General features: G+C 40.9%; 1 protein-coding gene across 6 annotated transcripts in view; it reads left to right on the top strand.

Annotated features, from left to right (window-relative positions):
- Positions 1–15,538, top strand: part of rbfox1 (RNA binding fox-1 homolog 1) — a 149,201-nt gene that overhangs the window by 116,813 nt on the left and 16,850 nt on the right. For 4 of the 6 annotated variants that reach the window (XM_071906697.2, XM_071906698.2, XM_071906696.2 and 1 more), the window contains 2 exons: positions 4,403–4,535; positions 7,491–7,530. In XM_071906697.2, coding sequence (XP_071762798.1) covers positions 4,403–4,535; positions 7,491–7,530 — 173 coding nt within the window. Of the gene's footprint in view, positions 1–4,328; positions 4,536–7,490; positions 7,531–15,538 lie in introns of all 6 variants that reach the window. The other 2 variants (XM_071906701.2, XM_071906694.2) reach the window with 1 other exon arrangement.

The raw sequence follows: 15,538 nt of genomic DNA, 5'->3' as shown, positions 1-15,538 counted from the left end.
ATATTCAAACCCAAAACGCCATTTTTTTATTGCTGTGCCATTACATCAAATGGAAAGATCCAGATGTCTTGTGCATCATTTTATACATATTTCCCTGTAATTCAGCATGACATGTTTGGTATTTTTGGAAACCTTGGGATCTTGAGTAGGCTGTGAAACGTGTTTGTAATGATAATCCCACATGAGGGTCCTTAATCCCCCCTCCCGTTAACAACCACCGCCATAACTAAATTGTCAACCTGTGGGAAACACTTATTAAATGCGAGCTGTTTGGATGATTATATACATGCCGAATTTACCAGAACATCCTATCAGTTAATAATAAAGTCTCACATCATATTTTCATATGCGTTTTTTGCCGATAAGTAATGCAGAAACAAATTTCCAGATGTTTGAACGGCCCTTCGCCTACCGTTCTCCCCTCACGGTGCGCAGAGGCGGTAGCCGTGCCGATAATTCTGACCATAAAGCGAGTATGCACATGTGGTCAGATGCGGTTCAATAATACTATGATACCATAGATCACGTTAGCTAGCCTAGCCAGCTCTGAAAACAAAATGCGTGTTACTAGGGTTAGCAAGCTAGCTAGGTCTAGATAGCTGGCTCGTATTATAGGTAGTAAACCTACATTGCTAATGTTAGCTATCCAGTGGTTCTTTACACGGATTGCTGACTGGTAGAAATACATTGCCCATAAAAACAGGTTATACGTTTAATTAATATGTCTTACCTCTGCTCTGCAAGCGTTGTTTTTCCTCTGCTTTCTTCCGTTTTCTTTTTTAATTTCCCGAAGGTTATGTCCTTTTGGACGCCATAGTATCGGTGAGATACTGGAATAGTAATCTGTCCGAAGGCCATCAACAACGTAGTACGTCAATACGTGAGAATCTGATGCTGACTTTGAAATTGGTTTGCTTGTAAGGCAAAGAGCTCTCGAAAGAATAGCTGCTTTTTGATCTATCTAGCATACAATAAATACATTTTATTTTCGCCATTATGTGCTTATAATGTATGTGTTTTTGAACAACACATGAGGATGCTTGGTTACCAAAAGTGGCCATTTATATTCAAGGAGGACAAAAATATGGTGGTGCAACGGGGCCCCCTAGCGGTTGCGGGGGCCCTACGCAGCTGCGTAGTCCGCGTATAGCAAGAAACGACTCTGCTACTGGCCTACTATCACTCAGCATAGTGTAAAGTGTTATGGAGCCTACTATCGCTCAACATAGTGCATGCTAAAATGTTAGCATGGAGCCTGCTATCACTCAACATAGTGTTTGCTAAAGTGTTAGCATGGAGCCTACTATCACTCAACATAGTGCTAAAGTGTTAACATGGAGCACCAGAACCAATAATCTACAGGGGTACAGCAGCACACACACAGTACAACTGATTCGCGCTAACAGAAAAATGCAGCATCTAGAGTGGGATTAAGACTGTCATAGCTAGAGTGAGAATTATATAATTCATATGATATGACAAACTTCTATGAGGACAGACATCCTGGAAATTATAAATGTGGGGAAAGTGACTGAGTATGGTGTATTACACTGAAATTAGCCACATATGACAGTTTTCTGTGACTCATACAGTATAGTCAGTTGAGTCCAACATGCTCTGCGCTAACAGCATGCCAAACACAAATATTCGTTTAGTCTGTATCGAAGCGGAGTGGTGTTGGGAATAGACGTCTTCTTGACTTTCGGGGTCTATAGGCCGTGGGGGCCAAAAATCAAGGTGACAAAAGATGAATAGGAACAATTACCAGCCTCCCCTCTCTCCCTGTCTCTTTGAGAAAATCTTATCCTTTAGCTCAAACCTTCCATTTTTCATCAGGTCAATGAATGATTCACTGTTTCTATTAGCATTTTATTAGATCTCCTTTTTGAAGAGATGTATAATTAGGGTGGGAAATGGCACCTCAATCTCCCTCTCAACCTTCGCTCACCCCCAGCCCTCAAATTAAGCCTTGTGTCAGTCGTTTTCACCCCACCCCCCCTCCCCATTAAGATTAATGATAAGTTAATAATAATACCACAGCAATAGCTCCGCTCCTCTGTCATTCTCTCTCCCTCTTACCTTTCTCTTCACCTTTCTTTTCCACAACAGGTTGAAATGGGGAAACACTTTAGACATTCTCGGAGGAATTCAAATGCAATTGTCAAATACTGGTGTATAGCTCTGCAGGGCGCTTTTAAAATATACAATGCACTGTTCCCTAAGTGGGAATTGTACATATTTTTTGTTCTAGACAAGGAATAGCGCTCAAATCTTTGGGGGATTTTGCAGAGAAACTTTCCCTCATTCCTACCGAACATGACTGCATCTCTAAGGCCACGCACACACTGCAGTTAAATCCGGCTGTCACTCCTCATTGGAGTGTTTAATCCTGCAAAGTTCACCCATAGTTCACTTTTGAAGGAGAGTGACAACCACATCCCACAACCGCACACACTACCAGAAAGATTCAGGTATCGACTCACGGAATTGAGTGAGGATTTGGTTAGTCGGTTAGAGCAACACTTGTTTTTTTAGGCAGGTGGTGAGAATGTAGTCGTCTCCTTTTGTCCAATTGTTCCAATTTTTTTTCCCTCCCTCCTTTTGAAAAGTTGGACTTTGTCTAGTTTCATGTGTACAAATGTACTCTTTTTCTGTTTTATGATTTACATTTTTTTATGTACATTTTTTTGCTGTTTTCAGTACATCTTACTGCAAGCATGAATTAATAAAGTCAAAATCAAAGTCATTATGTACTGTTATTGTTACTTTGAAAGAGACGGAGGTAAGTGTTGAGAGACACTTTCAAATTTTCTATCCAGTATGTTTCCTACCATTAAAGTTGCTCCTACTAGTTCTGCGGTCCGGGAGCAAGCCACATGTTGCGGCCCACAGACAGCATGTCGCTTAAAAGTACCAGGTACAGTGAGAAGAGAGAGAATATGATGCCACTGTCAGTGGCAGTTTATCAAAACTTGAAGGATAAATTAACACCTCCAGTTACTGGTGTGGTCAAGTGAATCGAAAATTCTGTCTGAACCAGGAACGGCAGCAGGCATTTTGGTGTGAAGCATAAACGCCACTACGGTTACAGATGTTTTGTACAATTTTTGTGAGATCAGGGGAGTGGAGTGACTCCCACTGCCTGTACATACACAGTGTGGTCACTCTGCTGTAACGTGTACCATACAGAATGATATTCACTCTCATTCATAAATATGGTAGTCACTCCCAAATGACAGTGTGTACATGGCCTAAGTGAATACTGTTAAATATTTTTTTTGTGTCCCCAACAAACACAAACATTTTTCAGTAGCTAATCTGATGAAGACTTTTTAATTTTTCGGTAACAATTTCTAATAACAATGACAAATGGTGAATTAATCATTATTTAATATTTATTCATTATTATTGAATGGGTAAGTAATAACTAATCGATGATTAGCTCACCCTTTGTTTACTAATTAATAGTAAATGATATGTACGTTATTTAATGATTATGACATGTTAATAAATCAAAACATTTATATGTTGCACTATAACTATGATTGCCTTAGTTAACAACTTTAGTCATTTGTTATTATCCAGGTTAAACACCTTTAAATACTTAACTTAAGTATTCGTAAATTATTTGATAGGGCCCATATCATTTGTTATATTTTCCAGACCACCTATTAACCATTTATTAAGCATTGAAAACATCAGTTGCAAATTTATAATAGGTGCCCACATGACGCTTATTCATATTTTACAAATATTTTTTTTAATCACAAATCACTTTCTTAAGAGTTATAGTACGACATAAAGGTATTGATTTACTGACATGTCTTTAATGAATGATTAATGTACACCATATCATTTACACTTACTTAGCAAACAATATAGGTAATTAACTAATAATCAATTAGTTGTTACTTAACCATTCATTAATGAGTAATAAATATGAAATAATGATTACTTCACATTTATCAGTGGTAGTTATTATAAAGTGTTTTTATTTAAACTTAGGTCCTATGGAAATGGCTTGCATAGACTTCCTTGCATAATGAGCATTTCTGATTCATCAAGATGACAAAAAATTACCAGAGTTGATTTTCCCTCTAAGCTGCCAGTTTCATGCTTCTGGTGCTTTACTAGGAAAGGGAATACATTACTTCACCATCTGCACACCACACACACACACACACACACACACACACACACACAATAAGTACTTAATTATGATCAAATCACCTTATCAGCGACTTAATAGTGATCGTTATTATGAAGTGTTACCCATTTTTCTACTGAAGACAAAGTGCCTTGTTTGGTTTTTGTGATGCTTTTCTAACCGTGTGCAACCTCATCAGGGAAGGTGTGGTTAATTTACTGATCTCTCTCTCTCTCTCTCTGTCTTTCTCTCCAGTACCAGGTTTTCCCTACCCAGCAGCCAGTGCAGCAGCAGCGTACAGAGGAGCCCACCTACGAGGTCGAGGACGGACTGTCTACAACACATTCAGGGCGGCCGCCCCGCCTCCACACATCCCGGCTTATGGAGGGTGAGCACCCTCTCCTACTCTCCATCTCTATCTCTCTCTCTTTAGCCTCTCCTTTTCTTCTTTCTCCTTTCCTTTTCCAATGGCAAGTCCTAAATAACGGCGTGCAGAGTCAGCAGAGCGGTGCATGCCAGCCTTGCCTCACAATAATAACGCACTCCCCCCTCCACAGCATGCAGAATCGAACCAACGGGCATGCTCCGGGACGTGCACCTTTGCACGGACTCATTGGAAATGACTGTCAATTTGGCCTTGTGCCGTGGTGTTGAGCGAGGGTGCTTTGTTGGTGGAATGGGAGGTCCTCCACTTTGTGGCCACTTTTGGATTTTACCCAGTCGCCAAAACAAGGCCTCCCAGCCCCACCAACAGCCCTGGCTGGCCCTCCATGGTTGGATGTTCCAGAGACAAGCCGAGGATAGCTGTGTATTGTGGGCAGTCAAATCTGATTGTCATTATTCTGTTGGTTTCTTTTATTTATTTTGTTCCGACTGCAAGCAAATGGTGACTAAGGAGGCTGGCTGGAAGTTCATTAAGGCCATGATCAGATAGGAGCCTTTTTCTCTCCTGCTCAAAGTAGCTGATTGTTGTTAGTAACAGAGAGAGCAAGAGGTCAAAGGGTGCAATTTTATCATTTTTATTTGTTGTTGTCAAAAATTTTATAACAACTTGCAAGCTATGTACTTAGCTTTAGTTAGCTAACCTGAAGTAGCAAAGGGGAAAACGTTGAAAATAAAAATGGGCGAGAGAAAGTTAGTGATTGCTCCTGTTGAAGAAGGGGGTGAGGAGCCCATTCTGAAACAGAGGATGTGGGTGCATGATGTCCACCTAAGAAGAACAGAGCACACACAGTTGTATCATCTTGTCCAAGAGCCCTGCATAGATAGTGCCTGTTCCAAGGTTTTTTTTTTTGCCTTGATGTAGCTAAAGTTGAGACAAGTTGGAGTCCAGGACAACGCCCCAAAACACACCGCATACAAACCGCTTGACTCATAGTTTGGAGGAGACCATTACCTATGTGATCACGACCTAACGGATGATTGAAATGCATGCGCCCTCCCACTAACAATACTGCCGCTAAGAGCATCACTAGCACCCTAGGAACCCGTCACATAGGGAGAGGAAGACAGGTGTTTGGGTGAACACTTGGGCATTGTCTTGACAAAGAGATATGCAGCAGAGATTGTAGTTTCATTAACGCTGCCGCACTGCTTAATTGCCCTGGCGGTGGTCATATGGTGAATTATTAATGTGGTCTGTGATGTATTTTTATTAGAAATGTCCGTCTCGAGGGGCAACGTGCTGACTCCAAATGAAATCCTGTGCCAGAGCTAGGAAAGGAGGCTTGGTGTGCGTGTGTGTGTGTATATATATTGATACAATTTATTTTCCTATTTCTCTGGGAACCTGACATGACAACCTATCAATAAGCCAATATGTGCAATCATCAGCCCAATGTCGATGGTATGTAGTTGTGCTGCGGTCACATAGAACACATTTTAATGACTGAGACGGGAGGACAACACTCCCCGGGCCACCTTGACATTTGAGATGCTATTGATTATCAAAGATAGCACAAATGGTCTTAAACCAGTCTAATTGCCAGTGAAATTGGAAGCTTGTGGCCGACGTGGATTCTCTCGGTTCTCTGAGGAGCTCTTAACATTAAATGCAGCTCCATCACAATGCAGCGCTGACACTATAGTATTGGCCTTTTATTGGAAGCCAGATGAGGACTGCTCTTTTACACACATGCTTTCCCACACACACACACACATACATGTACACACTGTGCAGAGAGGCCTTTTTTAATCTCACCGCTTTTGTCTTGGTCATATAGCGCTTTCTTATCATGGGACAGAGATAGCATCACAGAACAGGAGACTAAGAATGGAAAAGCAGACGTATATGAGCTCATGATTAGGGTGTCAGTGTGCCCGCATTGTTTCAATCGTAGTATTACACCTAATCCACAACAGTGGACATAAAGGTGAGGAACCACAGGTGAAAACGGTGATTTTGGCTGGATTGATCAATTTTGAGATATTATGATCCTTTGCTTCTAGAGCTACTGTAGTTTCATAAAATATAATCATCAGTAACCACTGGAAATAGTTGATTTGTACGTTTTTATACCAGCTGCATTAAGTACACCAAGCATAAAATTAGCAACAAAAATGTTTAACATACATTTTCTCAAAATGACATATCCCCTGAATGCAACTTGTAGATATGGCCGCCAAATTTGAGATGCTACTTCTAAACAAAAATAGCTAGTAATTTACATGGGGGTCGTCTAACCCCCATGTAAAAAAATTGACAGATTTTTTCAAAAATGTTGCCATATACATAATATTTTGTCAATGACTTGTAAAGAAAAATTACAAATCCTGTAAATTATTATTTTTTTGTTAGTTTAGTTGAGCTGATTGATATGCAAAATTGCACGCTTTTTGTAAATATTAGATCATTTAAATACGTTAATAACAAAATAAATGAAAGCCATGATACAAAAAGTGTTTGTATTTATGTTTTTCAACATATGATCAAAGGAAATTTTCACCTGTAGTGCCTCGCCTTAAGTCATTGCATGCTTAGAAGTAGTTGTTTAGATAAAAAAACTTTTTCGTTTTGCATTAGTAGAACTCTAATTCTGCTGATTTGACTCTTAGCTAAAGAATTCCTCCTAACCCTAGCCTAGCGAGAGAGCTTTTTGGACCTCCCCAGCCTCCTTACCCAGCCCATAGAGAGCGGAGAAGGTGGGTGCTTGCAGTACTTCCCCCTTTGGCTCCGCCCCTCTTGTGTCTGGTGTTTTTTGACTGAATGAACCTCTCTCTGCGGAGACAGGGCTTGGTAGTTAGCCCAGTGCCTGCATGTCAACATGCACTAATATGGATGTTTTTGTTTTATTGTGTGTTTGTTTGTCTGTTTGTTTGTTGTTTGTGTTTGCATCCTCTGCAGTGTTGTTTACCAGGATGGATTTTATGGTGCAGATATTTATGTAAGTATTAATTACTGGTATGACGTTGCATGCTGCGCCGCCAACCCTGTGGTCTGTACCTTGTCGTTACATGCAACCCCCAGCCCTTCATCTTCATACATGGTTTCAGCTTCAGTTGGGGAGGGGCCACATCACAGCTTAGACTTAGCTTCAAGGCCCCAACAAATAGGAGGTAGAGTTTAAGAAATATTAACAGGCACTGTGTCTCATGCATACTATGTGCAAGGGCAGAAAGAGCTGCACTCTTACCAATAGGCAAATACAACAAGGTGAAAAAAGTATAGAGTAGGGAAATACTCACACATTTAACAACCAACAGAGGGATTAAAAAAAAAGATGCTGAGAATTTTTAAGTGAAAAAAAAAGATTTTAATACCAGTGTGCCAAAAGTAAAGGTGTGCAGTGACACAAAAAGGTGAAACTGCAGATGTGTTTCAATTTACATAATCAACAGCATCTCACCTGCATATTCATTTTGTCACTGTGCACAAGGGCGTAGAATTGGGTAGGGACGGTAGCAGGGGCGGAAATCACGGGGGGGACAGGGGGGTCCGGACCCCCCCTTCCTGGGACTAACAGAGAGTTGTCCCCCTCAATATATCATTGTAAACATAACTATATAATTTTAAATAATATAATAATATGCATTGAAAGCACTTGTGCTAATTATAGACGCAAAACAATGCGTTTTTAAGTTTCGAAAGATTGAGTCCCCCTCTCATACGCCTCACAGTGGTTTGGTCCACTGCCTACCTGCCTCCCCGAACCCCCACACACACACATTAGCCCTCAGTACGAGTGTGTGTGGAGGATCTCTGGAAGTGTGTCAGTGGTGGCTGACCTCCAGTAAGTAGCTGAGGTTAACTTAAAACAAAGGATGTGTCGGACATTTTTCTTTACTTCTACCACTCAACAGAATAAAACACATTCACAGTTGTAACCAGACTACATTTTGTTCCGTTACCTCGCGGTTGAATCTCGTGCGTCAGCGTGTTGGTACGGAGCCGCGTCTCCTAATGCATGTGTGTGTATGGAGGCAGGAGGTCTGTCCACAATTAAAATCCTCATAACTCGCTGAATTTTCGACCGATTTTCAAGCGGTTTGGTTTGTTACAAATGCCAGACATGTATTTATGATACAGGATACTTGGTTAAATTAAAATGCGGGATTTCATACCAAAATACTTTATCTTTTGTAGATGGTAACAGTAATATTTCTATAATATAATATTTAAGATTAACTTACCCTATGTAATTAGGTTCTAAGTATATTATTTTTTTCTTACTGCATGTAAAATGGCTGCCACTATGTTATTTTGTTCATAATTTTGGAAATAAATGAAGACTTAATTAATAAAAAAAGTCATAATTACAACAAACATTATGTTAAAATATAAGTAAGTTTCTGGCAGGCTTCATAGCGTTCTGGACTTTTACACATTGACAGCAAAACATTAGAGATCTGCTTTTTCGGGAAAACTAAATCTAATTAGGCATATAGCTTTAGTTCAGTTAATGGGTGTTGCATCTCACCTACTACTGTAAATAACCTGCATGCTGTGTGTGTGTGTGTGTGTGTGTGTGTGTGTGTGTGTGTGTGTGTGTGTCTATTTGTCAGCCAGCCAGGTCAAAATGGCAGAGAAAAGAAAAACAGACATCCGATCATTTTTCAGTGCACCGAAACGCCAAGTAGAAAGACCCCAGTAATATCAAAGGCAATTTGATAAAATCTTCATAAGAAAGGAATGAAGTGCTTATGGAAATGTTTCATAATGGACCTCTATATACATTTAATACAACAGTACTTTTGGCGGCACCTTTGGTGTCCCCTTCAGGAATTGCTCTTGAGAAATTTTTCTGTTTATTGTCCCCCCCAACAGTGAAATGAAATATCCGCCCTTGGACGGTAGGGACGTGTCCCTACCAATATCAAGTGACTCTGAAATGTCCCTAGCAATTATTTTGATTGATAATAAACGTTGTTTTGTCCGTCAGTGTCTAGTCAATGTTAACAGATAGCGTTCTCTACTACGAGTCCCGCTGCATTGGTGTAGTGCATTGGTGTCCCGTGTCGGCATAGCAACGGACGCTGTAACGAAACTTTAGTATAACAGCTGTTTTAGAATGTTATTGCGTCACCCGGATAAAAATTGGCGTGACACCGCCTCCCTAACCCCCCAAAAAAATCGCTGATTGGCTTTGCCATTTCTTGCTAACATATGAAATGCTGTGGGCTGTGTACAAGAAGAGCCAAAGCTCCGACTACCGGCGAGCATGTGAGTGAAGACTCCATCCTATTTTATATTAGTAACAGTTGTGTTTAGCCATTAAAGTTAGTTTATTTAAGTACCATGTCGCGTGCGTCTGTGACGAGTGACGACCGTAAGTAGCCTACATGTCACAAGTGAGATTGAACAATGCTGATGTTGCCACACTGGACAACACTGATGTAAAACAAATATGCCAACAGTTCATCTCTGTTAATGACAGGCGTAGGCATGTGTTTGGCTCCTTCAAATAGGAGCAAGGCAGTGGACACTCAGCTGTTTGTATGTAGGGTTTGGATATAGTTTACAATATCTTATCATTATTATTATTATTATTATCATTTTAAATGTAAATACAGATCGTTGGTTTGAATAGGCAACAGTACTACAGTACCTGCCTTAAAACAAAATGTGCTCTTCAAAGTCCCATTCAGCTGGCAAATTTGAGTAAAGGATTCATTAATGTGCTACACCCCTGTGTCTGTGTGTCTGTTAATGAGTGCATTGGCTACCATAACTATCTAGATCAGTGGTTCTCAACGTGGCGTCCGGGGACCACCAGCGGTCCTTGAGGGGGTTCCAGGGGGTCCCCAGCAAATTGATGAATTGTTAAACTTCAGCATTATTTAATTTACAAATAGTTAACACAATTACAGAATGTAGAAGAATGACTGTTTTGATCTTAGTTTCACTGTTATCTCTCTACCTACAATACAGACAATCATGGGATTCTGGATCAAAATCATATCTAACAATAAAAGTATTCTCAGATTTGGGTCCGAGAGACAAAATCTCATCAAATGGGGGTCCATGGCTCTAATGTGGACTAAACTAGGGGTCCTCGATATGAAAAAGGTTGAGAATCACTGATCTAGATGATATGAAATGGCGGTCAGAAGTCTATCATAAATGCAAAATGCCTCAGCTTCCAGTGGGGGTTACATCACCTCCGGACCTCCCCCATTTGTGTCCCTACCAATGTCAAAATCAAACCTACGCCCTTGACTGTGCACCTTTAGTTTTGGCACATGTATTAAAGCACACTAGACGAGAGAGGTGATAGGAAAGTGATCCAAGCGAAGCAACATGTACTACAGTACAAAGCCTGAGGATTCAACCCAGTGGCATGAGTATTTAGTAACACTTTATTTGAAGGGGGGTGAATAAGGCTGACATAACAGTCATATGTCTTGACAACTGACATGAACATGAATTAGACTTTATGAATGTTTACGACCGTTGTCATTAAGTGTCAATTGGTTGATAATGACACTTTCAATGCAAAGTTGACACGGCTCTAGATGTCTCTGCATTGAAAGTGACATCAACCGAATGACACTTAATGACAACAGTCGTAAACATTCATAACGTCTAATTCATGTTCATGTCAGTTGTCAAGACATAGTTATGACTGTTATGTCAGCCTTATTCACCCCCCTTCAAATAAAGTGTTACAGAGTATTTTTACTTAGTGTTGCTGTAAAATTTATTTTTATACTAATGAAAAGCAGAACTTTTTAATTTGTTTTTTTAAATTATAATCAAACAAAATGACCATAAAAAATTTACAGTGCAAGTTTATGAAATGTTTTAACCGTAACCATTTTGTATTGCTAGCACTTACTAATGACTGCATGTTAGCACATGCTTGGTGAACAACAGATACACACACACACACACACCAGGTCGAGCCTCCAGTGAGATGCAGACTAATGGTGCAGGGTGACTATTGTGTGTGTGGAGGTGGTGGGATAGCTCCCATAACACTCACCCCCCTTGCCTCACCATTAGCCCCCGTGCCCCCACTACTGCGATTGATTGCCACGGCGCGATAAGATCATTTAATATTCATTAGCGAAGGGATCAAGGGCCCCTGTCGCTGTATTTGTGTTTATTACAAAGCGTCGTTTGCGGAGTGGATTCGGTCAATTCGTCCAAATGGCAGATGAGATAAGTTTGGAAAATGGAGCTTGGCCACGTTAGAGGGAGGGGGGCCGCGGAGATCGATGCTATGGAAAATGTTGACACAAAAACAAAGAAGGGGAAATAATGATGTGCGCACACACATGAACAGAGTAGATTAAACCGGAGAGTGCAGTCCGCCATCATTGAGGATTCTAGCATCGTCCCATTAGTTGAACGAAGGCAGTGCTGCAGCATCAGTATGGGCCTGCAGCCTCGGGCACATGAAGGAGCATTACCAAACACACTCTGAAAGTCAGGAAGATGGATAGACAGACAGGAAGAGGGAGTTCAGCCCGGAGGAGAGAGGACTCTGTCTCTCTCGCTCTCTCTCTCTTTCTTTCCCTCGGTGAATCAGCCAACATGATGGATAGGGACATTCCCTGGGTGGGATCATGAGTGTGTGTGTGTGTGCGTGTGTGGTGGCCAAGCCTTGACCAGGGGGTGGTCACATATATGCTCAGACACACGCATGCACGCACACACACCAAACAGATTTCTAGTTCAGCCTTAGCAATGTAATACACACACACGCACACAAGCACACACGCACGCACTGCCGTAGGCCTGCCGTTAGTCACTCAGTCAGGAGTGACAGCCCACGGTGGATGGTGACTAACGCGGGGCAACCTGTTCATCTTCCTGCCACGGCCCATCATCACACGCTCTAAGTATCACTTACTCCTCTCCACAGTTTATAATGGTAATAATACATCGCTCATGTCAGGACAGACACACTGTCTTCGTCGTAGAGCGCTCAGAGGTTTAAGGTGAAATGATGTGAGAAAGAGGGGAGTGCCGGAGCCGTCGCTGAGGGTGAAAGAAAGACAAATGACTCGTGTTTTATGATCAATTAGACCCGCATCGAGGACAGAGAGTCTGCAACAAAACACTACAACAGCTGATTTCAGTAACGCAGCACCTTCAACCAGAGAGGAGCAGTTAACCAGTGAAATCAGCTGCTGTAGTGTTTGGTTGCAATGAAAACCTGCAGAGCCCTGGGCCTTGATGCCACATTGTTGAGAATCACTGAATTAGACCAACGCTGGTAGATTGGAGTTTTAGGTATAGGGAGCCAAAGCGGAAGTTAACCAAGACCGGCCACTGGTTTACTATCGGCTAGGTCACCACAGCGATTTTCAATAAATACATTTCTCATGAAATGGCCTCTCTTCCATCAAGCCAGTTTATGCGAAAATGTAATCTTCGAATGGGAATAAGCTTAATGGAAACACCACATTTCGAAAAAAAATCCCCAAATATCGGCAAAAAGTTTTTACGTTCGCTTGAGGTGGATTTGTTTGTTCTCCTGTGGTAAGAAACTCTTGGAAAGCTCTCATCATTGTGATCTTGTCCACACACACACACACACACACACACAAACATATTTATTTGCTTAAAAGCCAATAATGGAAAATAAAAATAAAAAATATAAGTGGCAATGACTTCTTTTTTCATTCGTTCGTGACCATGAGATGGAAGAGCAGCTCTGCCCCTGAGAAATGTTTGTAGTGCTAAAACTTTAATCCGCCTAACGCTGTCGTCGCCCAGCCAGGACCTGGCTGGCTGACACCGCGGGATCCTCTGTCAGAATAAACACCATATAAAAATATAGGCGCTATGATGAAATATTGCCAAAAACATGATTACTTTGTACATTCAATTATTCAATCATAATATCAATATTTTTACTTCAGATACTGTCTCAAGAAAAAATGCTTATTGAATGACTTCTTTGACTGGATTTATAGCTTTTACAATAATTTTAGATTACAGAATACTGCAGTAAATACAGCCCCTGGCTAAAAGAGAGTCTGTAGGCTACAGCTGAGTGCAGGCTGAAGGACAACTTGCTAACACAAGATCATAATCATCATGTCCCAACAGGGCTAGAAGGGAGTGTGGGGTCAATATTTGTTTGCATAAAACAAAACAAATCAATAGAAAGAGAAGGGCCCTGCGCATTGACTTGTTTAGGTTTAGATGGGCAATCAGCTTCCCTTTTTATCAGTGGTCCACTGAGTGATGCTCTTGAGTTGATACATCTGGGGCAACCAGTAGTTCCTTGGCTAACAGCAATGCACTAACACATAATTCTTTTACAATGTTCTGAAAAAAGCAACACTCAATGGCTCTCCCAGGTTGATGCTTACTGCTGTGTGTCTATGTGGTGAAACTGCATGCCCAGCCTGCTTTCTTTTGCCTTTGTTTTTTTTTTTTTACATTTTTGGATTGCCAAGACCCTGTGGTTTGTTTGAACATGGAAGTCTCGCTGTGCTCACAGTCTGATCATTGCTGCATCGCTGCACTCTGGCCGATCTTGTGTGTGTGTGAGTGTGTGTGTACGTGCGCGTGCGTGTCCGTGTGTGTGCAGTGCTTAATTTGTAATGGTGACGTCCTGAACCACTGGGAGGGGACTGATCTGGCGGGTCCGGAGGGGGCACGGGGTTCATGGAGCGCATTAGATGATGCTATGATGCTGAAACTAAACAATACTGTCATGCAATATACAGCACTATGTCAGCACTACAATGTGGGTTTTCTGTTAGCCTACTGCACATATAATAATAATGATCATAATCATAATAAAAAATTGTCACAATTAAATAAGTAAAATAAAAAACAAACACATACACATATAAAGGACATACACTAAGAAAGTTACAAGAAGCAGCAAAACGAATATATGGACAAATGAAAATCATAAGATAAAACAAGATATGAATTGAATGCAAGTCTATAAAAGTGAGTTTTCATTTGGCTCTTAAAAGCAGATACAGAGTTGGATAAACATATTACTTCAGCAAAGGCTCCATCACCTTTAGTTTTTAATCTGGCCTTTGGAACAGTCAAAAGTTTTTTGTCTGCCGATCTACGACTATGTTATAAAATCAATCCTAAAATTAACTGGACGCCAGTGTGATGTGGCTAAAATGACTAAAATGACGACTAATATGATCTCTTCTTTAGTTCTAGTTAAATGCCTAGGTGCAGCGTTCAGAACAAGTTGCAGACAAGATAAAGCTTCTCGGTTGAAGCAAGAATACAGGGAGTAGGGAGGAGCAAACTTGGGGGGGAGCAAACGAAAAAAAAAATCCCTGTCAAGACCCAAGTATGCTGCATCACATCACACACAATGCCAAAATAGATCACTTGTAGCCAATAGGGAGGTTACATCATATAAGCAAAAATCACAAAAATCCATTCAGTATTATTTACATGAACGACAAAATTAGTTATCGAGCTACATTACAGGCTTTTAGCCTAGCCGTGCTAGTTGGAATGTCCCATCTCCCACAAAGTTAGCTAAGCTCTCAATGATAAAACAAAGTAAAAAAAAAAAGTAAACTAATTGTTGAAATTGTTGTTGCCTCAAGAGTGAATATAGAATGTGTTATGGCAGTACTGGCTCTTTTAGACGTGGGTTGTAAACAGCAGGCAAGACATTTGGGGGTGATCCTGATCTCATCACATTTGAACTTCTTAACCAAATCAGAGGACAGAGTATATAAAGTTACGGTGAGTTCGATGGCAAAGAGGGAGCATCCAGGGAAGGGCAAGCTAGCAACGTAACAATGATAATACTGTCAGCTTAGTATTACCCATGAACTTGCAGACAGTAGGGTAGGCTCAAAGATATCATCTCAGCCACCTTACCTCCTTGGTCACATCGCTCATCAAAGCCCTTTGGAGAGGGATGGATGTGGTTATTTTTGCTCCAACAACCTGTTTGAATGTGTACCCTTTTCCCTCCACCACTTCCCGTGTAGGCCTAATTT

Source organism: Centroberyx gerrardi, chromosome 7 (genome assembly GCF_048128805.1).
Source record: "Centroberyx gerrardi isolate f3 chromosome 7, fCenGer3.hap1.cur.20231027, whole genome shotgun sequence".
NCBI classification, from domain to species: Eukaryota; Metazoa; Chordata; class Actinopteri; order Beryciformes; family Berycidae; genus Centroberyx; species Centroberyx gerrardi.
Note: the sequence above shows the minus strand (reverse complement) of the source record. Positions and strands in the feature narration are given on the sequence as shown.